Source organism: Ambystoma mexicanum, chromosome 14 (genome assembly GCF_040938575.1).
Source record: "Ambystoma mexicanum isolate Mex_15411 chromosome 14, UKY_AmexF1_1, whole genome shotgun sequence".
NCBI lineage: Eukaryota > Metazoa > Chordata > Amphibia > Caudata > Ambystomatidae > Ambystoma > Ambystoma mexicanum.
Window position 1 is genome coordinate 203,116,077 of NC_090940.1, and position 26,982 is coordinate 203,143,058.

The 26,982-nt window shown below is 45.9% G+C and overlaps 1 protein-coding gene across 1 annotated transcript in view; it reads left to right on the plus strand.

Moving 5' to 3' along the window:
- Positions 1–21,988, plus strand: part of SLC38A6 (solute carrier family 38 member 6) — a 490,235-nt gene extending 468,247 nt beyond the window's left edge. Inside the window, exon 16 of the mRNA XM_069638925.1 lies at positions 12,750–21,988. Coding sequence (XP_069495026.1) covers positions 12,750–12,830 — 81 coding nt within the window. The 3' untranslated portion in view covers positions 12,831–21,988. The remainder of the gene's footprint in view (positions 1–12,749) is intronic.
- Positions 21,989–26,982: the final 4,994 nt, after the last annotated feature.

Consider the following 26,982-nt stretch of genomic DNA (forward strand, 5'->3'; position numbering starts at 1 on the left):
TTTACAGTTGTGGCTGCCCAATTATGGAACGCCATCCCTCTCTCTTCATGCTATCCTGGACCTCTTATCTTTTCGTCAATCTATGAAATATTTTTATTTTAGTTTTCTTATGGCTATCCTCCCTGTAGTTTTTAGCGCCGTGATGTCCATGTCGGTGAAGATTCGCGCTTTAGAAATGTGTTTAACATAACATAATGTAACCCCTTTTTTTTTTCCCCTGGCCCGGTCGAGCCCAGTATTATAAAGACTCCAGACCAGGAACTGACTAACCAACACCACCCCACCATCCCAGACCCGCTGCTGGGTTGGGGGCTGAGCAACCTGCAAATAAAAAGGGTTAATACAGAAGATGGGCCACATCCTGAGTTCCTTGATAATTAACAGATAATTAACAGGGGCTATCTGGGTACAGTCCTGGCGCCTATGGCGGCAGGCCCATATGGGACATCAGTCCTGACGCCATAGGCGCCAGGCTCATATGTTAAAACTTACCTGATGCAGACCATGCTGCAAGGGATCCAAGCATCCAAGCACATGTGAGGCTTGAAGGGACTATTTTATCTTAGGGACTATTTTGTTACTCGGTGGTGGCTGTGGAGGAATACTTACCTGGGACCACTTTGAAGGCTATTTAAACCACACCCGAAGAGCAGCACATGCTTCGCGTTATTCTGCATCCAGCAGCGTAACGCTCACCGTATCTGCAGTCAGCATCCAGCATCCTGCCATGCCCGCCTCGAGTCCAGAGCGCCTAGAAAGAAGGGAAAGAAGAAGAAAGGTTAGAACAAGAACTTTACTGGATTTCTTACCTGATTTCAGATTCAGTGCATCTTCGAACCAGAAACAGACTTCATTTTAAACGTGTCGCATCGCCAGCAGCAGCGCCGCGCCATACTCACCGTTCCTCGCAGCATCTCTACGATCCGGTGCTGTCTCCATCACCTGGTTGCCGCATTCCAGCACCTAAGGGGGACAAGAAAACAACAAGGTGAGCCAAGGGAACAAACGAGGACAATCTCTTGCCACCATATGCTTACCTCATTTTACCGCAGGAGGTATTATCCACCAGCACGCCAAATCTTCCTACGCTGCACCTGCAAGAAAAGAGAAAGCAGCGAGTTAAACCTTGGCATCATTTACCGGACAGTGTTACACTCTTACCTGAATGCTTTCAGCTGCCACAAGACGATCATCTTTTGGGTCTAAGCTGCAAAAGAAACAAGGAATTGGACAAGAGTGATTAATAAGACATTTTGAACTCATTAGAACTATATACTAACGGCCTTTCGCCTGGAGGTTTGGAGCCAAGATTTGTCCAGAACTCTTCCAATATCCTCAAGCCAGTGAAGTAACTGGCCATCAACATGCCCCTGCATTCTTTGCAGGATGGAGAGCTCATCATACAAAACTATAAGGTGAGCTTTGTGAAAGGGAATGTCAGAAGTGATAAGTGGGGACGCAGTGAGGTGTTAATACTCAAATCCACAGGTGGCTAATTCCCTTTCCCCGTCTTTAGGAGACTACTTCTACGGGTCAAGCAGACGAAGCTAGGTGGGCCAGTCCAGTCAGTCATCTCTGCACTACGCATCACGTTGGTGGAGACCGTGGCTGTCCAGTTCCGCTCGACACACCTGTGGGAGCCAGGTGAGCGTAACACCAGCTACGTCAGCTCACCCTTCCTTGGAGAGATACCAGGAACCCTAAGGATGAGCTTGCCGCCACCAAACCCCCTTCCTAAACTCAGGTACCACCCACATGGAGAGTGAGGCCAGAGGATGGCCTCTCTGGGTGGTCCCATCTTGCAAGGCAGCCTTGGGCAGGCCGCCAACCTATGCCACCACCTCACGTCAGGGTGCCTCCCCTCTAACCCCTATTTAAACTAATGGCCATCTGATCTATTCCTACTTAACAATTACCTTACTTAACATTCGCCTAATACCCCAGCTCCCTAACCTTTCCTACTTAACATTTACCCTACGTAACAATGGAGAATTATACACGTAACATACATACATATAGACATACTACAGAATCACAAAACCCCATTTCACAATGGGGTGACTGCTGCAGACTGCCACCCCTTCACTGTACCTTTTATGTCTTTCCAATGTGCAGGGATGCTCCTGGTGGCACTGGCTGATGGACTGGGCCCTGCCGCACAGATGACAGGTAAGGCCTGGCCCACGCCTTTTCTTCCAAGGTGGCCCTGTCCACCACGTGGGGCCACTGCACATCCGGCATTCTTTTCATTGTCCTGGCCGGCCCCTATGCACCTGGGGACCGCCCAGACTCACCACTGTAACCTGCAGTATTTATATATTATTTTAGGGTGGGCCCCTTGGATGAGGGCCCCACCCGACATCACTGCTGTGGCCCGCAATATTCCCATACCCCCACACCCAACATCACTGTTGCGACCCTCGGCCTTTAAGTCCATGGGTGGGCCCTGTTGACTGGAGGGCCCACGGAAGTCACCACGTGGCCCGGTCACCATTACCAGAGCCGGCGGCGTCCCCGTTGCTATGGGGATGCCGCTGCTCTCATTGCAGAGCATCAGGTCTCCTCCTGGCCCGCCCCCTCAGCAATGCATTGTGGAAACGCAGGGGGCGGCCCTCGTCTTCATCCGGGCCGCTCAACGGAGCGACCCGGGACTTGCACACTGCTATGATTTTTGTGGATTACCCGCCTGAATTTCCTTGGTGTATAATTGGGCTTGGTGCTAGCCCTAAAATATTTCCTTTCGTTGGTCTGCAGTCTTTTGTAGCTCTGTCTAGTTGTTGGGACATGGAAGGGGTGTGGGCAGGAGGTGGGGTTGGTGCCGTGTTATGGTCCTCTAAGCTATTGCTGTTGGTATCTGTGAAATCATGTCCCTTAGTGTATTTCTTATTTGTCTGTGATGTTATTGCTGACGGTCTCCCTTTGTGATTGTCATTGTCTGATGAATAACCAGGTTTTGAGTTGTTTCCTGAAGGTGATGTAGACTTCTGTGGTTCTCATTTCTTTGGGCATGGTGTTCCAGAGGTTTGCAATTAGACATGAGAACGCTGTTCTGCCAAATTTAATCTTTTCATATGGTTTTGTCTCTATTTTTAGGTCGTTGCTGGATCTTAGGTCCCTTCTTGGGTGGTGCTTGCTGATCTTTTCTTGGAGGAATTCAGCTTCTTGTCTGTGCAAGGCTTTGTGGGCAATGCAGAGTGCTTTGAATTTAATGTGTTATTTTAATGGTTACCAGTGTAGGCTTTTCAGTGCTGGAGTGATGTGTTCTCTTCTGTTTAGTCTTAATCGGATCCTGGCTGCTGTATTTTGCACCCGTTGGAGTTACTTTGTGAGTCTTTCGGGCATTCCTAGGCCGAGGCTGTTTGCATAGTCAATTCTTGTGAGTATCAGGGATATGATTGTGAGGGTTCTGTGAGGGAAGGAGAGGTAAGGGAGTAATCCTTTGAGTAGTCTTAGGAGGAAGAAGCATTTTATTGGTGATTGCGTTGGCTTGCGGCTCCAGGGATAGTCTGTTGCCCATTGGTATTCCTAAGTTATTTATTTCATCGGTACTCTTTTTGGTGATTGCATTCCCATGCCAGCCGGCCAGTTCAGTTGTGGATTGCCTGTGTCAAATTCTGCAGGTAAGAGCATTATTTCCATTTTTGCCTGGTCCAGTTCAAGGTTGTTTGTTGTCATTTAATTGTAGATGTCTGTGAGGCAGTTGTTGAGGCAGTTATTTTTTACCTAGGTTGTGTTCGTTTTCACAATCAGTTGTGTGTCAACTGCATAGTTTTAGGCGGTTAGTCCGTGGGTTTGAATGATTTTCATGATTGGGCACATGTAGATGTTGAAAAGCAGAGGAGAGAGGCTGGATCGCTGCGAGACTCTGCAGGATATATTTTTGGTGTTTGAGGTGAACGGTGGTAGGAAGGATCTTTCAGTTCGGTGTGTTAGGAATGAGGTAAGCCACTTTAGTATGGATTACTGTATGCCACATTCCATCAGTCTTTTTATTAGTGTTGTGTGGCTGATTGTCTCTAAAGCCGCTGATCTGTCCAATAGTATGAGGGCCGATTGGGCGTCTTTGTCTGCATTTATTTTCAGGTTAACCCATACCGAAAGGAGCACTGATTCTGTTCCTCTCATTGGTCTGAAGCCAAATTGTGACCGGTCGAGAATTCCGTTTGTTTCAACGTATTTAAATAGGATCTTGTACGCATGGTTCTCTGGAATCTTCACTGGGTTGGGCAGGTTAGATATCGGTCTGTAGTTGCTAATGTCTTCTGCGCTTTCTGGTTCCTTTTTTATAAGTGGTTTGATGTATGCTGATTTGAAGGCGGATGGTACGATTACTGTTTTGAGTGATAGGTTTGTTAGGTTTTGGAAGTGTGTCACCAGGGTTATGTGTTTGAGAATGCCTTTGAAGATGTCAGGTGGCCCTTGAGGATCCTGCAAGGTTGGTGTCCCTGATCAGTGTGGCCAACGTTTCTTCTGTGGTTGATTCTAGGGAGGTGAGTTTTGCTGTAGTGTGTGTTTCGCCTGGTGTCTCAGGTTCAGCGGTTGTGGTTGTATTAGCCCAAATTGTGTTGATGGTCTGCTGGATTGTTTCTATTTTTGATTCCAGGTGGTTGGTGTTGTCACAAAATGCTTGTGTCAGGATGATGGAGCTCTTGCGGGATGAATTGTTTTATCTCTTTGATGACTTTGAAGAGTCCCTGTTGTGACTTATAGGGCCAGTTGAATGCAAAAGATGTATGCTTCCTAAAAAGAACTATCAGCAATTAATACATATAAATGCAATGGTTCACTTAAACAATATGAATTATTGCAGTAAGAAGAACAGGAACATAATTGTGGATTTGGTAAAGCTGCCTAGAGCCCCTTTTCTCTGAAATCCTGTCCACTAAACAAATGAGATGAGTTCATTCTCGCAGACCTTTTATTTCCTGAACAACAAGTTTGCTGAGCAAAGATGGTTGGTAGAGGAGCAGAGGAATGAACAAAAAAGGAGTAAGGACAGGGGAGAGAAAACGATGCAGGAACAAAGAGGTGAAGTGAACGGCAGCAAAAGTAAGAGGAACTGCGGTAGTAATGGAAAGGGATAAATGTTAAAAAAGGGTATAAGTGTAATTGAAATGGTAAAAACAAAGTGTGGGTAATCCCTCTAGCCTCAGGACACAGGAATGAACAAGAAATTGGGACATAAGTTGGAATTGGATGGTTATAGGATATGTGAGAGGGGCAGGGAGCAAAAGGGCAGCATTTCCCATAGACAACCCTGGGAAGATGGGTCAGAGGGTTTCTCCCTGCCCTGACAAAGAGATATTGAACAGGAGATTAAAAACAGAAGAATCCATTCAAAACTGACAATTGAACTGGAATGCTAATGTGGGAGGGTAGACTGGGGAAATTAAGCAAGTACCAAACACACATTCTACAATTAGATTTTTGGGTGCTAAAATTCATTAGGTGAAAACTGCCCAACTTTAAATCCAGGCAAACCATTATGAACTAGAGCATGTGGCTCCACATAAGTGAAAACTAAATATAATTTCTGACTGCAGCCTGGTTAGAGTGAGTACATACCTTTTTCCTTTTGCGTATGTTACCATGGGCCTCATTACAAGTGCGGTAAGAAATGGCATAACGGAGTGGTAATTCCGTTACCACCTCATTACTGCAACGCCGTACTACAATTTTGGCTGTGAAGTGAAGGATGTACCTCCAGGAAAAACGCTGGAGGTAAATCTGCTGCTTTACTGCCAAAATTCAGCAAGGTTACCGCTGGTGGAATTAGCGCAGGCGGTAATTACACTGAAATCCCTGTGCACTCCAATAAATGGAGACTAACACCGCTTACCACCACTTGTAATCTGGTGGTAAATCTGCCAAATCTAGTGGCAGTAACAGTAGATTTGTTTGGTGGTATTTCAGCGGATTTACTGCCGAAATACCTCCAAATGTGTAATAAGGCCCCATGTCTTTTACTCTTTGACTTTTGCAATGTATAGTCTTTGAAGTTGGATATTATTTTCAAAAGCTGTTGAATGTTATATTTTTTTACATTGATATTAATGATAATAGTGTTCCTGCCGCTGTCTGGGGTATTTCTCCCTCTGTGGTGGGTTCCTGAATCCACCCCACTCCTGACTATGCTCCAAGGCACACCAGTGCTAGGATGTCCGCACGGCTACACTGGGAAGGATACACCAATCGTCCATTAACTGCCTGTACTAACATGGCCAAATTCTACTTTTCATCTTATAATACGCATATTGACCAAGCCATCCACAAATGGCAATTGAACACTCAATCCAAGCATTCACTGAAAAACATCGAAACACTACATATCTCCCATCAACGTGTATGACATAGTTCCAACCAACACACGCTCAAGGCACATGAGCCTCCTATACCTCAGATACCTCGGGTGCCCTCGACACAAATCCTCTAGAAACATACCCATGCTCAAAACCCAGTCTCTTCTAACCTGTATGCTACAACACAACAGGAAACCTATTTTGCATTGCCCCTACTAACCTAGCCCAACATGCCTCGTGTTCAGATCCCATAGCACCACAAGACCATGCAAATGGCAAGTTTGTTAGCTTCAGGGATGTGCACATCCATTCAAGGAGTAGGTCTGTATCTTCCCAATATTTTAGCATGGATGGGCTGAAGCATCCATCACTTCCAAACAAGAGTGCAATAATTTCAGCTCAGTTTGCGGATTATTGTTCTGAATTTCCATGTTTGGGACAGATGGTATAGGATATCTCTAGAGCACAAATCAAGAAATGCAAAATGGAAGAGGCCAGCTATCTTGCTAATACACACAAGTGGCATTCTCTACTGGTTGTCCCCAAGAAGATGACAGTAGAGATGGATCTTATTTAGTGTCTTGGGGAAGCAAATGCACGGATATGGAGTCGAGAACACATGCCCAAACAACGTAGCTCAAACGGAAGAAGCCTTGACGTATGGAATGCACAGACGCCCCAACACTTCACTTGTAATGTAATATAGTTGTCATTTGTATAGCGCCTTTCACCATTGGTATGGTGTCAACGTGCTGTAGGTTGAATGCCCTTGGGGGACAGAAGTCCAGGTGTGGAAACATCATCCGAGTTCTAGAATGCATGTGTGTATTTTAGCCAATATGAAGGTAAATAGGGGTGGCCAGGTCCCTGTTAGTCACCCATGTCGAGCAGGCAAGTGGGTGTGTGTAGAGAGGTAGACTGGAGAGTATGCGAGAAGATATGATGTGTACAGATGGACCGCATCTTTATCGTGGGGGATAGCTGCATTTTAATGGCAGAGGTGTTTTTCAGTCTGTCTTAGAGTAGTGCATGTAGTGGAAAGGTGCTTAGAGGAGGTCTGGAAAGAATGTGAGAGCAGGAGAAATGTGTGCAGCTAGACCAAATGTTATCGTGGGGAACAGCTGCATTCTGATGAGAGGTGTTGCGTAATGTGTTATAGTGTAGTGGAGTGTGCTAGGAGGTAGTCTGCAGAGTATGTGAGAGCTAGAGAGACATTATGTGTGCAGCTAGACCGAATTTTACTGTGGGGGATAGCTGCATTCTAGAGACAGAGGTGCTGTACAATGTGTTCTTAGTGCTTGTCGTGGAAGAGTGATGAGGAGAAGTCTGGAGAGTATATGACAGCAGGAGGGGAATTCATGTGTGCAGCAAGACTGAGTTTCTTTGTGGGGGGAAAGCTGCATTCTGATGATAGAGATGTTGTACAGTGTCTTAGAGTAGTGCATGGTATTGGTGGGTAGTCGTGCCTTTGGCTAGTATCCATAAGCAGGGAGAGTGATACGTACGCCTGTGTCCTGGTAGGTTCTTTGGTTGCGTAGATGCAGCTGGATTTAGGAGGTGGTGGAATCAGAGAGTGGCTAAATTCTAGTCCTTGGTTATATAGCATCTTTTTAGTATAGTGCAGTATTGCTTACCCTCAGAGATTCACCCATATGCAAATACCGTGGCCACCCTATAAATTGTCTGGTGACACACATTGACTACCCTCAAAATTCATCCAAATGCCGTACATAGGATGCTTCCAAATGAGATTCTTACTGTTCTTTGGTGATTGTGAGGGGGATTTGATCCTGCCAGGGTCCGCCTGGGATTAAGTGGCTATCTTAAAATGGAGGCAGGGTTAGTCAGGGTGCCTAGGGGAATAGCTATCTCTTAAGGGCCTGCAGAAAAGACCAGGTAGTCCACTATGCGCCAGATGTTAAGAGGCATAGAGGTCCAGATGGTGGGGCTTGGACAGAGAAGGCGGTGCCTCCAATTCTGGTTGATTTGAAGGGGGGGGGGTGGGGTCACAAGTAGGAGAGCAGTACCTGATCGCAGGTTTCTGTTGGGGTGGTATTGGTTGATTTTCTGTTGCAGGTATTTGGGGCATGTCTTATGTAGGGCTCGGTGAGTGATGCACATGACTTTAATGGTGACCCGTCGTCCTAAAGGGAGCCAGTGGAGGGTACGTAAGGCGGAGGTGATGTGCTCTCTGAGGGCGAGGAGCAGCCTGGATACAGTGTTCTGGACTCTTTGGAGCTTTTTGAGTTTGTGGGCAGGGGCGCCCATGTAGAGAGCTGGCATAGTCTAGTTGGGAGAGGACATTGGGCATGATTGCCGTCACTTTGTGGGGGTGGGAGAGTTAAGGGAAGATGCGTCTAAGTAAGCAGAGGTATAGGTAGCAGGATTTTGACACAGTGTTAATGTGTTGTGATAAAGTTAGCTAAGTGTACATTGTGCAGCCCAGGTTTTTGACTGTGGTGGATGCAGCGGGTCAGGTACCTAGGGAGGGAGGCCAGGGGGTGGGTTGCTGGAAGAGGGCTGTCTTTCTGAAGATCATGATCACTTTTTTTCCTGGATTGAGCAGGAAGTGGTTGACCGTCATCCAGCGATCAATGTCTGTGTAGCAGGATGCAAGGTGTGGGTGGAGGGTGGAGACAGACTTAAGGATTCTGAAGATGATTTGTGTATGGGGGTAGTTGTAGCAGGTGAGTTTGTGTGAGCAGATAAGTGTGGGGAGATGGCTCATGTACAGGTTGAAGAGGAGGGGGATAGGCAGACGCCTTGGTGGACTCCGTTGTTGATGATCGAGTGGAGGAAGTGAAAGGAGACAGGAAGTTAATTGGGTGTCTATTTGCAAGGAATGAGATCCAATTTAGTTCTGTGTCTACAATGCCTAGGGAGTGGAGCATCTCAACGAGGATGCTGTGGTTGATGGTGTCAAAGGCTGCTAAAATGTTCAGTATTATGAGTGCAGCACAGCCCTCTGTGTCTACCGTGTTCTTGAGGTCATCCCATATGGAGAGTAGGAATGATTCAGTTCCATGAAGGGCTCTGAAACCGGACTGGGTGGGGTCAAGGAGGTGGTTGGTTTCTGTGAAAGTACTGAGCTGGGAGTAGGCTGTGCGGTCAGTGGGTTTGGCTTGGAAACGGGTGTTAGAGACTGGTCTGTAGTTTGCGGGCTGGAGTGTGTCAAGTGAAGTTTTGTTCAGGAGGGGTTTGACTTGGGATGTTTTGACCACTGCTGGGAAGATGCCTGAGGTGAGGGAGTAATTAAGGTTGGATCTAGCGATGTTGCCTGCACAGGTTGATATGAAGATTTCTTTGAGGAAGGAGGCGGACATGGGTCACTCGAGGATCCAGATGGACAGCTATCAGTCAGTATTTAAAGTAATTGTGGTCAAGAGATGGAGTTGAAAGAGGAGAAGACACAGTGCATGGTGGGCTGCTTGGTGGGTTCGTTTGGGGGAAGCGGGAGGAATGGGTGGGAGTGCTGCCAGTTTGCTGTTATTGGTGCGTGTTCTTTCTAGTGCTGTGTTGTGGGAGTGGTCGGAGAGGGCATCACAGTGATTGAGAGACGTGAGTGAGGTGAGAAGTGCAGGAGAGGCATGAATTATGTGATGATCCTGTGAAGCTCCTCGCTAGTGTTACGAGCATTGGAGATTTTGTTCTTGTAAAAGGATGTTTAGTCTTATGGATTTCAGCTTTGTAGATGTGATGTTGTTGGGTGTGGGCTGGTGGATTGGTCTGCCATTTACGTTGCAGGGAGTAGTTCTGTGTTTTGAGGTGGGGGAGAACCACCTAGGCAAGGAACATTCTCCTGGGGGGTGGTGAGAGGTAGGAGAGCATTGGAGAGCCATGAGTCAAAGTGGTCGTTGGACGGTGGTCCTCCTTTGGCTGGGAGGGATGTGGGAGGAGAGCAGGGAGTCTGCCAGGTCCAGGATTATTATGGCCTCATTCCAAAGTGGGACATGGGTTGGTGGTCTGGTGTTAGTCCTTCATAGAGGAAGGGTTGGTGACAGGAGAGAGAAGAGGGTGGCTGCGTGGTCTGTCCATCTATGCGGTTGAGGGGGAGTGCAGAGATGAGGTCAGTGGAACTGAAGATAGCTTCAAGAGTAGTTCCTGCTGTGTGGGTGTCACCTGTCACCTGCTGGGTCAGGTTGAAGGCTTCCCGATTATCTAAGAGTGGTCATGTCATGGGGTTGTCAGGGGCATCAAACCATATGTTGTGTGAAGAAGCAAGTTCTTCTTTAGTATGTGCCAGTCCTTCCTCAGTGTCCCTTCTGGGAGCCAGTGTGGGGAGTCTCAGCCTGCTCATACACTCTGCTTTCCTTTGGCTCCAGCCAAGGGACAGCATCTCTCTCGACAACATGGACCTCCATACTCCTGGACTCCAATACCATTTGTTTGTACCTGATCCGCCAAAGACACCAAGGAGGCACTCTTCTTCCTGACTCTGGCCCACATTCACAACTCCATCGGATCCCCTATTTTACCCCCAAAACCCCAATCCCGGTACGGTCTACTCCTCAATAAAGATAATGGTCACACTCTAAGGTGCTGGTTATTGTCTCCCCTATGGGAAGGTGAATGGAAGGCCATGACACCAAGATTCTGGAATAACATCCCACTCTACGTCAGATGAGCCGCCTCTCACCTGCACTTTAGAAGAGAACTGAAAATACTTCACATCTCTTGAAAAATACATCTTATTGATCCTTGTTAACAGCCAAACCTCATCCTGTCGTCCGTCGCCACTATCTGCATAATGGATTACTTAATTACTGTATCCTGCCTACCGTTACTGTACTGTATCTCCTAACCTCTTGTGCAGCACTTAGTTGCTACCCAGCTAAATTTGCACTATATATATATATATATATATATATATATATATATATATATATATATATAGTCATGTCAGCCTCGGTTAAGTATTAAGGGAGCTTTGTTAAGGCCCTTTACCAAGAACTATACAGAAATAATCAAATATATGTGTGGGACTTGGACAGAACTCCAACCTAAATTGCCTTCACCTGAAACAGCCTCAAAAGGTCCCCTGGTTCAACTCTTGGTGATTGCAGGGCACACCCACCTCTGATCATTCCTGCAAGCTTTGCACATGTTGCTGTGTCTGAACCAGGAGTCACAGAAACGGCTGGAGATTTTCTTCTAGCTGCAGAAAGAGCCAACGGGGTTTTTCTGTCCGATTTTCAGGATAGTTAAAAGGGGGTCTTATTTGCCTTCTTTCCCTGGGTTTTTGATTTGTACCATATATCCCTCATCTTTTGATCCTGGCCCTCCCAACCACTTCTGATCACAGCCTCATCCCTATACCCTATCTTTGGCAATGTGTGTCTCAGCTCACGGTTGTTAGATGCGTTCTTCTGCTTTCCAGACTCTTCTCGATTCTCTCCTGCAACCTACTGATGCTCTCTTACTGATATTCTCCTGTCACCTCCTGTTTTTCTCTCCATCTGGACTTCTCCGCTCTTTGCTCTCCCTCTCCAACTTCCTTCTCCCACTTGCTTGTAATGCGAACTCACTACAAACTCCATGAACGGCTTTCTACATGCGGTTGTTTGACGTGATGCAGGCGACCAATGGGCTCTTGCCATTCCACCCACTGGCTCATCGCCCTCTAGTTCGTGAGCTAGCCGGCCTCCTTTGTTAACCCACTAGATGCCCCCAAAATAAGGCAGGGGACTTAATCACAATACAATGTGTGAATGTTGTCAGGAGGCTACTTGTGAATACCTTCAGTTTTGCCTTTCCTAAACAAGCAGTTTCCTTACTTGCTGTAATAGAAAGTTGTATTCAAAACTGCACTTTCATTTTCTAAATGTCAGTAGTTTTGTGATGTTGCATTTTCCCAAAATAAAGCTCGTGTGACAACAGAGGAGCATTTTAGGGAGTTTGAAGGACGCCATTAATGTGATAGCCGTTTAAACCACAATGCCTTTCACTAGGTTTTAATATGGGTTTTGTTATAAGTCTGTTTGTGCACTGTGGGGCCCAGAGTATATTAAAACCGGATTTTAAAGTGCCCATTTTATGACCCCTCTCTTCTGCTCTCGCACAGCTGGCCTTTCTGTCTTGATCTTATAAAGAGGGCAGGAGAGTGTTACATGATTTGATCACAGATGCAGTGGTCATGTGACCTCGTCAAAGCTATGTTGTAATGTTTTATTGACATTTCACCCTTTTCTTTGCTTTTTAATTAGCAAGCAATGCTCATTTTAATGGGTTTTTAGAACCTACTGTACAGTAAACACTGCGGGGACTGGCAGTCGAGAATTTTGTTTATTTTCAAAAGTGGAAAATTCCAGTCCCACCCTTTAAATCCCCCCATCAACAAAAGGGAGGTGTGAGCGCTTCACTTATCACGGGCCTTAATGGGCGTTCTTAGAAGTGTAAATTGGTTCCTGGCAGAAGGCCTTCAATTCTGTTTGTTTTCCTTTGTCTCCGCAGGCTTCTGCATTGCTTGCTTTCGGCATTTGTGTCGGCGTCTCCAGTTTAACCCTAATCAGTTTGAATTGGATTAAGAAGTAATCAAAGCAGCACCTGGGCAGCCAATTGTGCAGGGTTTGGCCAAATGCCGTGCAGGCGAAGGTGGCAGACAGCAAGAGCTTTCCTGCAGAACGAGGACCACACAGGGCTGCAGCAGGGCTTTTATCTACATTGTTAAACATGTTTACAAACCCCCAAAACGTGCAGTAGTGCAGTAGAAGTGGAACCCAGCTCATGGATACAATGTATCTGTACACTTTGGGGATTTTGTTAGTTATCCCGTGCGAAAACATTTGTAGAGGCGCCAGTTCTTGTTCTAACCTCATATCACAAACTGACCAGAAGGTTTGGCATCTCTCTCATTGCTCAGGCAATCAACACATGCCCTTGGCCTCGTGGGACTTGATGTCCACAACATAGAATATGCTCGCCCTTCGCCATATGATGCTGACAGCAGGACCTCTTCCACCAGCTTTTGTTTTGACACTACCCTGATGGCGAAGGAGACGGTGCGGATCCAAATGAGCTTTCAGCCCGGCCGAGGAAATGGATATCGCACAGCACAATCAATAGTGGGCAAAAAATAGCCTCGTGAGTGGTGCACCATTCTCGTCTGCATGCTGGAGGTATCCGACATCTGATGTATGCGATTTCACCTGCTCTATTTGTTCACTTGTTCGTTTGATAGATCTTGTGCCAACCATCGTGCTATGTTGCGTTCTCAAAGAAGGTCACGCAAAGACGAGACCCGCGTGTGCAATCCATCTAACCCTGAATAGATGCAAGGGGTTGCATCGCTCCTGAATTGCCAAAGTGCAGCGCATATATATCTCCCTGATGTCGGGGAGCGTGGAAGGTGGTTGCTGCCGTTTCTTCTTTCACATTATATTTGTATGTGCCCTTGCCACGTGATTCAGAGTTTATGCATTGTTCACTTACAGGATAGACATCTAAAAGCTCAGGGGATGCAGGGCAGGGATCTGGCAGAGAATCTCATTTGCGACAGTACCTAATCCCACGCACTGCCGGGAGTGGGGGTTTAGATTCTATTAAAGACAAGGAGGCGAGTATTATGCAAAACAATCTTTACTACTGACACATAGCAGCAAAGAAAAACTTTTGTGAAATCAATAACTTTTCTTTATGAATCAGAAAAAACACAAGAATCTTGGCAAAGGCCAAGATTCCAACTGAAGGACAGGTCATGCAACTTCCTAAAGCGCGGACTCCAGAGATCTTTCACCAGACCATCTCCTTCAAACTTCTCAACCCGAAGCAGTAAATGAGACACTTTAATAACCGCCTCCTTGTCTTTAATAGAATCTAAACCCCCCACTCACGATAGTGCAGGGGATTAGGTATTCTATGGCATGACAAGGAGGCTCATATTATGCAAGTTCAAAGCCCTTGCATCACATTAAATACCACGTGATCAATACGCTTATGATAGAATGTTTTAAAAGTAGACTCCCATGACCAGTCAGCTGCTCCAAACCTCCCCCAAGAAAGGCCGCTTTAGAGACCATAGCTCCCCTTACAGAGTGTGCCCCAAAGGAAGAGATATCAATCCCAGCTTCTTCCATAACCCATCTAGCCAAAGTAGCTGAGGACACTGCCTTATAGGGTTTCCGGTAGGAAATAAGCAGGTGAGAGGTACCTGGGGGGCGGAACCCTTCTGTCTTTAGCTCAAAACACTTCAAACACTATACCACACATAATTTAACATTTTAACATTCTCAGGAAATGCAGGATAGGAAAAGAAAGTCACCCTTGAGGGGAGAAAACCCTATTGTCCGCGTCAAGAGCTCTGATGTCAGACACTCTCTTAATGGAAACAAGGCAGAGAAGCATGGCTAGCTTTGAAAAAAGTTGTTGCAGAGATAATTCCTGATTATGGGGCCAAGTGAGAATCAAATTCAGCACTTTATTAACATCCCACAGCACTGAATATCTGGCTTTAGGACGAACCATAACTCTGATGAACTTAAGGGTTTTCCTCACGAGGAAATGCTTTCCCACTGGTTCCCCTTTAACCAAAACATGGCCGGCCGAGATTGCCGACCTGAACCCATTAATTGTCCTATAGGCTTTGCCCTCCTTGAACAATTCAACCAAGAAATTCACTATGTCTACTGGAGGAGCAGAAATGCGATTGAGGTGCCTTGCCACACACCAGCTAACCCAGCTGAGGAGTACCCCGCCTTGGTGGAGGATGCCCAGAAATATTTGATGACATTAATAGAGTCCTGAGAAAGGCCTCTGAAGGACCAGGAAGAGCTGAAATCTTCCAGGCCATAAAAGAGAGATGTCCCTGAAGGACCAGGTCGTGAGGAAGACCTGCTGGGTCCGTGAGGAGCCGCGGGTGGAGAGGGAGAAGACAAGGAATATCTACCACGAACTCCAGGAGAGCGGGAAATCACACCTGAGATGGCCAGAACGGGGTCACTACTACCAGAGTAGCGGACTGCCGGCGCAACTGCACCAGGACCCTGGCTATCATGGTGAATGGAGGAAAAGCATAGGGCAGAGGACCTGTCCAGTCCTGTAGAAAAGCATTGGTCGCCAGTGCTAGGGGGTCCGGTCTCCAACTGTAAAACCGAGGAACCTGACAGTTGAGACAGGAGGCGAAAACGTCTACCTGAATGGGACCCCAAAGAGACTGAATCCAGGCAAAACCCTCCTTGTTCAGCATCCAATCGCTCCTGTCCTGAAGATAATGGGAGTTCCAGTCTGCCACCATATTGCTAGCCCGTGGCAGATATTCCGCCTGCAAAAGAATGTTCCTGTCCAGGCAATAATGCCAAAAACTCCCTTGCTAAGTCCTCTAGAGCCTTCGAGCGAGTCCCCCCCCAGGTAGTTGATATATCTCACAGCGGAAACATTGTCCATCCGGAGGAGGACACAGCAGTTCCCTTGGTCTTTGAGAAGGCTCTTGACCGCGAAGGATCCCGCCAGTAACTCCAGACCATTTATATGAAGCAACTTCTCTTGATCTGACCATTTCCCTCAAGTGGAAGTCTGGCCTATTCTGCCCCCCCAACCGGCTCTGCTGGCATCGGACTAGAGGATCACATCCGAGGATGGCCCAAAGATCGCTTTGCCATTCCAAGCGTCCATTTGCTTGAGCCACCATAGAAGCTCCAACCTGGCTTCGGGACACAGCACTACCATCTGAGAATATGACAGACTTTTACACAGATGCCTCCCCTTGAGACGCTGAAGCGCTCTGTAGTGCAGCGGCACCAGAAAGATAGCCTGAATGGAGGCGGACAACATTCCCACTACCCTCACTAGCTGACAGAGAGATACCATCCCCTTCCTTAAAATAAAGCAAATTTCCTTCCGAATTCTTGATAGCCTGCTGTCTGGAAGAAGGAGGATGCACTGCCTTGAATCTATACAGAAGCCCAGAAACTGGATACATTGAGTAGGACAGAATATGGATTTCTTGGCATTTATTACAAAGCCTAGGTCTTGCAATTGAGAGATCGTCAGATCCAAGTGACTCTGCAGAACCTGGAGATCCTGAGCCAGGAGAAGTATGTTGTCTACATAAATTATACTCTGTATCCCTTCTGACCTGAGAAATGCCATCACCGGCTTCATTAGCTTGGTGAAACAACATGGAGCTGACGACAGACCAAATGGGAGAGAGGCAAACTGCCATAGGCGACCTCCCCAAGAGAACTGGAGAAACTCCTGATGAGGGGGAAAGACAGGAACCACTAGGTATGCATCCATGAGGTCCAACTTGACCAATCCATTGGAAGAAGGTGTCCCTTAGAAGGTGAATACCCTCCACCTTGAAATGATGGTAAACCACAAACGAGTTGAGGGCTCTGAGGTTTATCACAGGGCGAAAGCCCTTCTCTGGCTTTGGGACCAGAAAAATCGTGCTGAGGAATTGGGAGGCCCTGAAGGTGGCCGGAACCACTGCACCCTTAAAAATGAGATCTGGAATCTCTGCATCCACCAGCCTCTGCTTCTCTTGATCGAACACAAGAGGAGGAGGCGGAGAGAGCTTACAGGGAGGGGAGTAGAATTCTATCTAAAATCCCTGAACTGTTTGTAACACCTCACGGATCTGAGGTGAGCCCCTCCCACCGATGAAGAAAACGTGCCAACCTGCCCCCAAACCTCCGTTGGAAGAAACATTTACGAAATGAGACAATACCTGGAGCGGATTTCGCACTATTTGCACCTCTGCCATTGCGACCTCTCCACTGAGTTCCTCTTTGGGGGTAGAAGGACGTCTGGGAACCTCGAGCAGAGGAAGAGTGATGAGCCCCCCTGGAGGCGTATTGCTGCGGGCGGGTAGAGCCCCTGAAAGAGGAACGGCCAGAAGAGCGGGCTCTTGCTCGTCCGGCCTTGTCGAAAATTCTAGGCGCAAACACCTTCCGAATGTTTGCCCGGCTTTGTCCAGTGCAGTAAAGGTATTGACATATGCTGAGAGGTCCTTAATGAACTTGTCACCAAAGAGATTTCCCTGTGCTTTGGGGCCAGCCTCCCCTTCAGCCATATCCTGCAGTTTAGGGTCTATGCGCCTAAGGAGAGCTTTGCGCCTCTCTCTAGATATGCCGGTATTGGCATTGCCGAGCAGGCAAAAGGAACTCTGCACCCAGCCCCTAAGTGCTTGGACATCAACCTGGGAATCATCCGCTAACTGGAAGATCTGGGTCAAGGGCCCCAACATGTCCAACAGTTTATCATGGCAGTCCCGGAGAACCCTGTCAACCCCCTTCTTGGATCTTTCCCCTTTTGAGACAAGGAAGCTACCATAGATTGATCAATCACTGGGGTCATAGCCACCTTATCAGGAATGACAGGGCGAGGACATTCAGATCTTAACTTATTCCTGTCCTCCTTTGGAAGAGGCTTCCGCCTCTGAAGGGTGCCATTCCGCTGATCTAGAATGTTGGATGAGAGAGGGGTCGAAAAAAGGAACCCCACTGTCATCCAACAACTGTCCCTGGGTTGTCTGGGATAACTCCACAGAGGAAACCTTCCTTTTACGCCGCTTAGGCAGAGAATCAGAATCCTCAGAAGAATCAGGGGAAGAAAAGGGAGTAGAGGTAACCCTAATTGGAACTGAAGACTGCACAGGACCCTCTTCAAACTTACGCTTCATGGTCCTAACCGGGGAATTGGGAGAAGAGGGAGAACTCTGAACAGGGCTTAGTTGCCCTTGGAAATGTTTAGATTTGGCCGTACATTTTCTGGGCCCTACAGAAGAACCCTGATCAGAATTGGGATGATAGTCTGCAATCTTATTGATCAACCTATCAAATGCCGAGGCCAAAGTGGAGTTTAAATTCAATAGGGCAGAGTCCATAGAGTCTCTAATAGCCCTAGAAAGAGAGGGGGTGGAACCAGAGAGGACTCCCTCAACCCACTCATACTTTCCTCTGCCACAGACCTATCCGTTTTCTTAGAAGCAGGTCTAACCTGGGTACTAGCATCAACTAAAGGGACCCCTTCCAACCCTTTTGCTGACTGCATAGTCTCTGAGAAATGTAATAAATATATACGAATATTACACAAATAGTGCTCAAGATACCCCAGAGTGTGGCAATAAATGACCAAAGTGAGGTGAGGTGGGAAGGTACAGGTGCAGCAAACCAACGTATAGCTCTCTTAGAACTTACACTCTGACCAAGCCGAGCTTGGAAACCAAGTAGGCCAGGCCTTGGGGACTGCATAAACAAATGGGGAGAAATGGTAACATAGAGTCTGAAAAAACACGTGTGCAATGCGAATTTATCAATGCAGGAAACATGTGCTAATGGTTCCGAACAGGCGACTTCCAAGCCAACAAAAATTCACACGGAACGTAATATGAGCTGTCAATTCTCAAGCCGAGCAGGCCGCTTGAATGGGGAAAGGAGGGGAGGGCGGGCGCACACAGCGCGACTAAAGAATGTATCCACTGAAGACGCCGAGCAGGTGAAATAAGATACTGCGGAGGGGGGAGGGGGGAAAAGGGGAAAGCCTGAAGGTGGGCGTCGCTCAAGTGAGGTTTCCGCCTCACAGCGAATGTTCTGAGGAACAATTGCAACTTCCACAGAATGTTACAGCAAAGAACCGCAGTCGCTATAAGCAAGAAAGGAACAGTACCAGATATAAGATACAAAGTATCACAAACACCCTCACAGAGAATAAGTATGCAGAATGTCAAGAACTTATCTCAATGCGTCAGCAGCAAAGAAAGAGGAGTTGTGTTTAGAGGAAGGGACTTTTATGGGGGTGGGTCCCTGTTGATTGGCTGCATGGGCTTGTCCTGAGCCCCATCTTGGACTGGGTTTCTTCCCTGTGTTTCCTTATGCAATATTGTGTTTTTTCTGATTTATAAAGAAAAGTTATTGATTTCACAAAAGTTTTTCTTTGCCGCTATGTGTCAGTAGTAAAGATTGTTTTGCATAGTATGAGCCTCCTTGTCATGCCATAGAATCACCCTTCACCCCAGTTCTGTGCAGTTGCACATGGTGCATCACAAAGGGTAATGCACACATTGTGACGTCCTTTAAGAATCGCCTGCATCGTTTTCTTATGCAATTGCAGGCAGGGCTGGCCTTGGGGCAGGGCCGGCCGGGCGACTGCCTGGGGCGCCATCATCTCCCCACCATGCCAAGGTCTCCCCCAAGCTAGCGTGGTGGGAGAAGGAACGGCAGGTGCCCTAATGAAATTAAATGTGCCCCGCTCTCGGGAGCGGAGCACATTTAATAATAGGGTGCTGTGGCGCCTATTGAAAAATGTGACACCCCTCACATGCCCTGCGTGACTAAGGGCACGCGGGGGGGCACCAAATCTTTGTTTTGCTTCCCGGGGAGAGCTGAAGCCTCTAAGGCCAGCCTTAATTGCAGGACATGTGGATCCTCATCACCTGTGTTATTGAGCCCGCACAATCGAGACACTTTTAGACCATTGGGTCACTCGGTTGAATGCATCTTCAAAAGAACACACTACCTCATCATAATGTTTGTTTGGTTTAAGCTGCTCTTTCCGATCTATAAAGTGCAATACATTGCAATTATAACTAAATCTTTGTGTCTTATGTGACCAATCTAACAGCATTAGCACCCGATTCCTTTGATAAAAGCATGCAAAAAAGTGACTTAAAATAAAGAAGTGTTACCTGTGCTGATGGTGATGCGTGGTCAAGTGTGTTATGGGACTCTAAATAGCCAATCAAAGCCACCATTTATAGAAGTCAATGGCATTGGGGTAGGGGGCAGACTACTCGCCAGTGGCTTGTCCAAACTCTTTTGACTGGGGTAGCCCAAGTGGAGCACTGACGTATGCTGGGTTGGCATGAAGTACGAGCGTGCACGCACACAGGCACCCATAATGATCCTAGTTTAGGCTAATGGGGTGGCCAGTCAGTTTCCAGGGGTAGCATGTGCCACCCCAGACCACTCCCTGGACACACCACTGCCACTTGCACGTGCTTTGCTGGCTTAAGTCCCTCCAGACACAAAAGGGCATTCATATTAGTTTGTTTTCCACGTTCGAAATCTGTGCCATACAAGAATTAAAAAAGGGAACACATGTTTTTATACATCTGCACAAAATGGCACTGTTAACATGGCTTATGTTTTAAATGAATGTTTTAAATGAAAGTTTATGTAATATCTCACTATTTGAGTTTGTGCACAATATTATGTTATCTGTTTACAAATCAACATATCTGCTGCTACACATTCCGTCCCCACAATATTGTAGTGTAATGTTTTGCCGTGTTTGCATGTTTACAAGGGAGAGAAGTGCATATGTAGCCGACTTTCACAGACAAAAGTCTTCGGCCCTTATTACATAAAATGTATTGCCTATGGCAGGGCTCTGCAACCTCTGACTCTCCAGATATTTTGGACTATATCTCCTATCATCCCTAATCAGCCCAGTCAATAGCCAGATATCATGGGAATTGTAGTCCAAACCATCTGGAGAGCAAAAGGTTACAGACCCCTGACCTGTGGTAACCTACTGCACCACGCAGAATCCCTCATAACACCGAGTAATCTCTGCGCTGCCAGGTCTAATAACCTGCTGCAGCAATCATGCCAATCCTTGGGTTTTAGGGTGGCACCACCTGGTTGGAAAACAGGAGGCAGCATGCAAGGTCTGCCACACGAGGCCACAGATTAGTTGGAGCATGGTGGGTACAGGGGCAAGCAGACCAAGAAGGTCACTAAATCCACTGCCTTGAGGGCAGCAGAGAGAGAATGTGGTAATAAAGGCTGAAATGGCAGTGATGCCTCTCCTCTAGTCCCCTATGTCTCGCATCTCCCGGGATTGCAAGGTCTGGGATCCCTCTTCCGGAACCGACTCTGCCGCCTAGGATTGGTTGGCCCTAGACAGATAATAATCAGGAAAGGCCGGAGGAAAAACGGTGATGGAGGGTGAGGGGGACAGCACTCGAGCACCCAATTGCATTGTTCCTCAGTTTGGGCACCCTTTTTCCTGCCATAATTATAATTATTATAATTGTTCTTTTAGAACGCGCTTAATACCAGAAATTGGTTTCTAAGCGTGGGATCAGGATTTAAACCTGTGGTGCGCTGTGTTGCTTCCAAGACAAACGTGTTGCCCCTGAGCTATCCCCCTCACCATCTCACTAACACTATAGGTATTGTCGAAATAGTGTATTTTTAATTGGGATCAGCACTATTTGCATACAAAAGATAATCTGATGTAAGTAAAAAAAACACTTATTTCAACACACAACATGCAATCCATGTTTATGGTGGGGAAAATTGATAAGTCTAAGAGTGCTGCTCTGCATGGCATCCCATATTAAGTTGTCAATTGTGAAGGATCACAAATGTGTATTGTACTAGAGAACCATACAATGCCATTGACCAAAATCTGTGTTCCTCTTCTGAAAAATTACATTGTTTAACATAGACCTTAAGGAACTGGATTGTTTCAGATTATTTTTTTCTGAAAAGCATTAATAAGGAGATGTATCTACCCAGTGAAATATTAGCTTATGTTGAAAGACTATTTACAGAAGAGGATTTGCTGAAGTGGATATTTCCAGTATTAAATTATTGTATTGCACTCTAAAGGAGTATTAAATGCTGTAATCAGTTTTAATCTTGGTTATAAATTAAGTGTGATTTAGTTTCAGTTTCATTATGACTGTTGAGCCATGTTTGAAATTTGTTGTCTAATGGATTTTAACAATAAAATATTAAAATGTTTATCTGCAACGTTTTTTGCATTTACTAGTTTACCATTGCCTTGTATATTTGTACGTACGTATCAGTTGCTTGTGCCGTCTAAAATCTTACATCCTTCGTCAGAAGAAGTGTTACCTTGTGTGGGCACTTCATCTTTACAACTTGATCTTCTTTTTCCTCTTATCCTTTTTAACTTTTCCAAAAACATCCATGTTATTTCCAAAAAGCCTGCCTTGCTCAACACCCAAGTACCTTAAATAAATGGTCTTTTGTGTTTCCCCTTTTTTGTGTTTTACTCTGACATGCTCAACGAGGCAGAGGCGTGTTTCAGGGCCTTAATGTAATGAGGAAAACTGTCTGCCACCTTTCTCTAATTTGCTTTGTAGATGTGACGGGCACCATATCTTTGTTGGGCTATTTAAGTTCTCTGAATGTGATTTGAGATTCACACACGTTGCTGCTATCTTAACCGCTTAGCACTGTCCATGCTAAACATTCAAAGCATTTAAGCGGATAATACAGTGAAATTCGGAATCATTCTCTGGATTGTGTATCAAACCTAATGACTAGTTTTCTGTGCAAATAAACACACGTTCATTAATATGTGTCTCTTTGTTCAATATTGATAATTGTAGGCAATTCTACCTACTATTGGACTGACAAAATAAGCCCAGGAATGTGATAATGCATGCCTTACTTTTCAAAACCAGGCAGGTCACTTCTTCAGATGTGAACCCCTGTAAAAGGAACTTGCGAGGCTATGAAGCCTTAAACTATACCATGTTAGCTGTCTAGAAAGCTGCGTGCAACTTGTAGGACTCGGGTTTGAATATAGACAAAGCGGGCTCCTCCATCTGAAGTTGGTAAAAGGATTCCCTTTGATTAAGGTAAGGTTGACACCGTTTTTGTGTTCCAAATGATTGTATTGTTTTAGCGCATGTACAGATTGAACATAAGGAAGCACATTACTAGTAAACCTGTCAACTCTAGACATAAATTATATATAATGAGCTAAAGAGAATATCTTCAAGGACATCTGTGATGATTTTCTAGACAGTTATGCATTAACTTTTGTTTTTTAGAAAAGACACTTAGTAGTGCAGCATGTTTGACTCGGGGGTTGTGCAACTGTGAACTTTTGTAGTGTACTCTATAACACTCCCTTTTCATTTTTTTTCTTCTCTGTCCCTCTATATTACTCATATGATTCAATAAGAGTGAAACATTTTATTTGTAAAACTTTATACATTGGCAAAACTGTGTCCGAGTGCACTAAAACAAATTTAATTTTTTTTACAAACCCTTACCTTCATCTACATTACTGTAGAAAAGAAGTTGTGGAGATTACTGCAAAGCCACATACGTTACCAAGCGCAGACATTAAAATTAAAAGACCTTGATCTGTTGAGTGTTGGAATGATGCATTCTTGTAAAGTCTAGTAAAGGTTAATCTGTATATAATATGTTCCTATAGTAAAAGGAATATACTTGATCTTAAAACGTCTCAAATTGCCTATTGCAATGCATGTCCCTAAATACACATTCATGTCCACTTTCTTGCTACTATCGTCACACGTTTTGTGCTCTGCCAGTCACCTGCCATTTTCGTGTATGATCAATTTTCTAAGAAATAACTTGATATTCTCAACAATCCAAAAGCAAATGTAAATATATGATCAGGCTTGCGGTAAAAAATACAAAGTTACTGACTGTATACCAAATGTACTTACAAATGACCAATATTTGAGACCTTTCTGACCCAGATATTTGGACAAGAAACTGAATATTGACAGCTGTATAGGACTCAAGCGATGGTGCCCATGCTGCCCCCAGGAAGGCAGTCAGACATTGTTCAAAATAAAAATCGACCTACGTTAGGTGAAGGGTTCTATGTGATTTTATCGACTAGAATTACTGGCAAGTGACACTGTATTCAATTTCATTGTGGCATTTCTTAATGGGCAGGATCCTCCCATGCCCCTCCACCATATTCCTGCCCACCTACCCTTTCCCACCCCTCCATATCCCCTAACCCACTCAATGTATTTATCTTTTTTTACCACCCAAAATTAAAATGAACACATCGTAACTTCTCACTCACAAATTCTAGTCGATCAAACCATAGTATACGAGACAAGACTAAAGATGCCATGCTGGTTGGGATTTCTTATGTATTTTGTGACTATAGCTGGCTTACTACTTAGCGCAAAAGTCTTCTAAACGCCCCTTTGAGCCGTGCTATGAAGGTTGTTGGTAGCTTGTCCGGCTCCATTGTTCTCCTTTGGTATGGCAAAACTTGTGACATAGTGTAGAATGGCAATGTGGTGGATCTGGAAAGTAGTGATCTTCGGCATTAATGGGTTGTAGCACTGCAAACATGTCCTACTTCCGCAGACTCTGAATAATGGAGTCTGTGGCAATCGGCTAAATTGAAAAGCAAAGGCCCTTTTAGGTGCAATGTGCAAACAAGGAAGCAGAAAAAAAGAGGGATGTTAGCCTCCTTCCTTAACCTCCATAACTTCCATATTGTTCTACTTTAGGAATTACATTTTAGTGTCCCTTGATATTGCTTTGAAATTGTTATGATGAGCAGCATGGGAATTTGTTACAGATATGACTCTGGACATAAGTATGGATACACTTTGTGTTTCTACTGTGCGAGAGCAAAAGAACAGTGGGCCTCCATTAGCCACTGGCAGCAAATGGCTCCAAAGTGAGCATCACCCATAACAATTCTCGAGCTCCCCGACATACACACAGACACACATAAACCTTCAGAATGCCCTAGGATAATCCTCTCCAGTCTCTTTCCCATATGCCTCACCTCCAAGTGTACCATTGTCGCATCAATATCTATTGGTAGCCCCCCTATTCTCCCTATACCCTATTCTTCTGCAGGCTCCCTGATACCCTTTTAGGGTGAATTTGATTTTAAGAGATTTTTTATGAAATATAGTGAAACTGTATGACAATGTCCTCTCTGTGTTGATAAAAATCTGTGACGAATCATGAGATTTCATCACTTCTCCCCAGAGGGGAGCCCTTCCTTCTGAGGGTAGTGGCAAGCAGGAGCTCACACAGAGAGGTTCCCCTCTTTGGGACAATGACTCCCGTTCCATCAAGGAACTCCCTAATCTCCATAATAAGAGCCCCTCACATCACCATGGCCTCTGTAAATCCATCTTGAACAAACAACTGTTTGCGATTGTGACAATACTCCCAAATGAAAATCAATCCTACCGTGAAGAAGAAGAATAATAGAGGAGTAGTGCTGATCACTCCATCATTGAAAATTGACAATACTGTGAAGAGTATGAGTGATGAAGAATACTTCATGGACAGTGAAAGAGGACTACGATCCCCCACTGGGGAGTAGCCAACTAAGTAGCTTAAAAGGAGGATGACGACTCTTGTCATATAGTCAGCGCTGGGAAGGAGACGCCCATGATTTTCAAACCTTTGTTGCGGGGACAGCGGAACAAAGCAAGGAAGTCCTGTGCCCCATGAAGGTAACCAGCTGGTGTACAGAGGAAGTACTGAGGGATCTGGAGCCGGGAGAATGAAGGGGAAGATGCCCCAACACAGACATTGTGTCATGAGTGGTAGTGTCACCCTAGAAGGGTAGACCATGCCGTCCGTGAACAGTGCAGACAACTCCACGATCGAGACAACACAGAAACAAGTGTTGAGAGAGGAAGAGGGTCAGAGAATGCCGCAAAGCCAACCTGACTAGAAGAAGAATTCCGGTCCTGATAACAGGCCCATTGATGCCAGACCCATGGAGAGAAGGTAACAGGGATGGAGTGAGACCCGGGAAGGATGTTGCAATTGACAAACGTGTAAATTATACTTGTCTCAGCGAATATGCTGATTGGAATTCAAGAGTAAACCGTTGCTGGCCTCAAGGCTGTGAAAAAACCTGAGGGTATCCTCACTCCTACTCCCCTAGGATCCTCTGCTCAAGTGGCCCGTGAAAGGCCATCACTCTTGGATCCCGTTCCTGGGGACAGAGAAGTGAGGGAGGATCACCTGGGTGGAGGGTCCTTGGGGATTGGGAGCTGGGTACCTACAGGAGAGACATGGTATCCCCCTTTTCCTATTAAAGACCAGGCTTTCTAAGATACTGTAAATCAGCTCCCCTCATTTCCCCACATTTAATCCCTGAAGGTGCTAGGACAAAGAAGAGGCGACTAAGAGTAGTTAACACCAAACACCCATTTCACCACTCTAGTACTGGGACGAAGAATATGCCTGTAGAACACTGAGGGTCAGGCATGTCCCTTTTGTTATGGCCGGGCAAGCCCAATTGAGACTGCACACCTTCAACCTGTCATGGGGTTGTAGGTGTATAGATGAGGAGCCAGAAAGCAGTATAGAGAGCAACTGATAGGCCTGTGTGGGGAAGACCAGGAGGAGACCGGGACCTTGGGGAGGCAGCCTTGGTGGGACCTGTAGGAGCAGATTCAGGACGCCGGCTGACATCCCATGTGTGGTAGACTCCATATCGGGGAAACAAGCAGCTGGAGCTGTGAGCGAGGAGAGAGGACGCTGTCCACATCCGCCCGGAGACAGTAGAGTTGCCGGTGTGTGCTTGACAGCAGCCAGCTTGTGAGCGGGGCTCGCAGAAGCTCACCTGCCATCTTGGAAGCGGAGAAGAAGCAGCCAGAGCCTCAGAAGAGGAACGCCGGGACCAGTAAGTGACGGGGAGAGCCACAATTAAATCATGCATATTGAATAACGAACTTTAAGAAACTTTGAAAATGACTTAAATCATACATATTGAATACCAAACTATAAGAAATCTTGAAAACTACTTAAATCATTTTTATTGAATACAGAACTATAAGCAAACTTGAAATCAAGCCGAATTATGCACAGTGAAATGGCGAACAGAGGAAAAACTCAAAATTAAATACATTGCATCCCGAATTGGATAAAACTGTATGGGCCAAGCAAATGGTGATTAACAGAAAAGGGAAAAGTGCACATTTGAAAGCAACCTGAGGAAAGCAGTG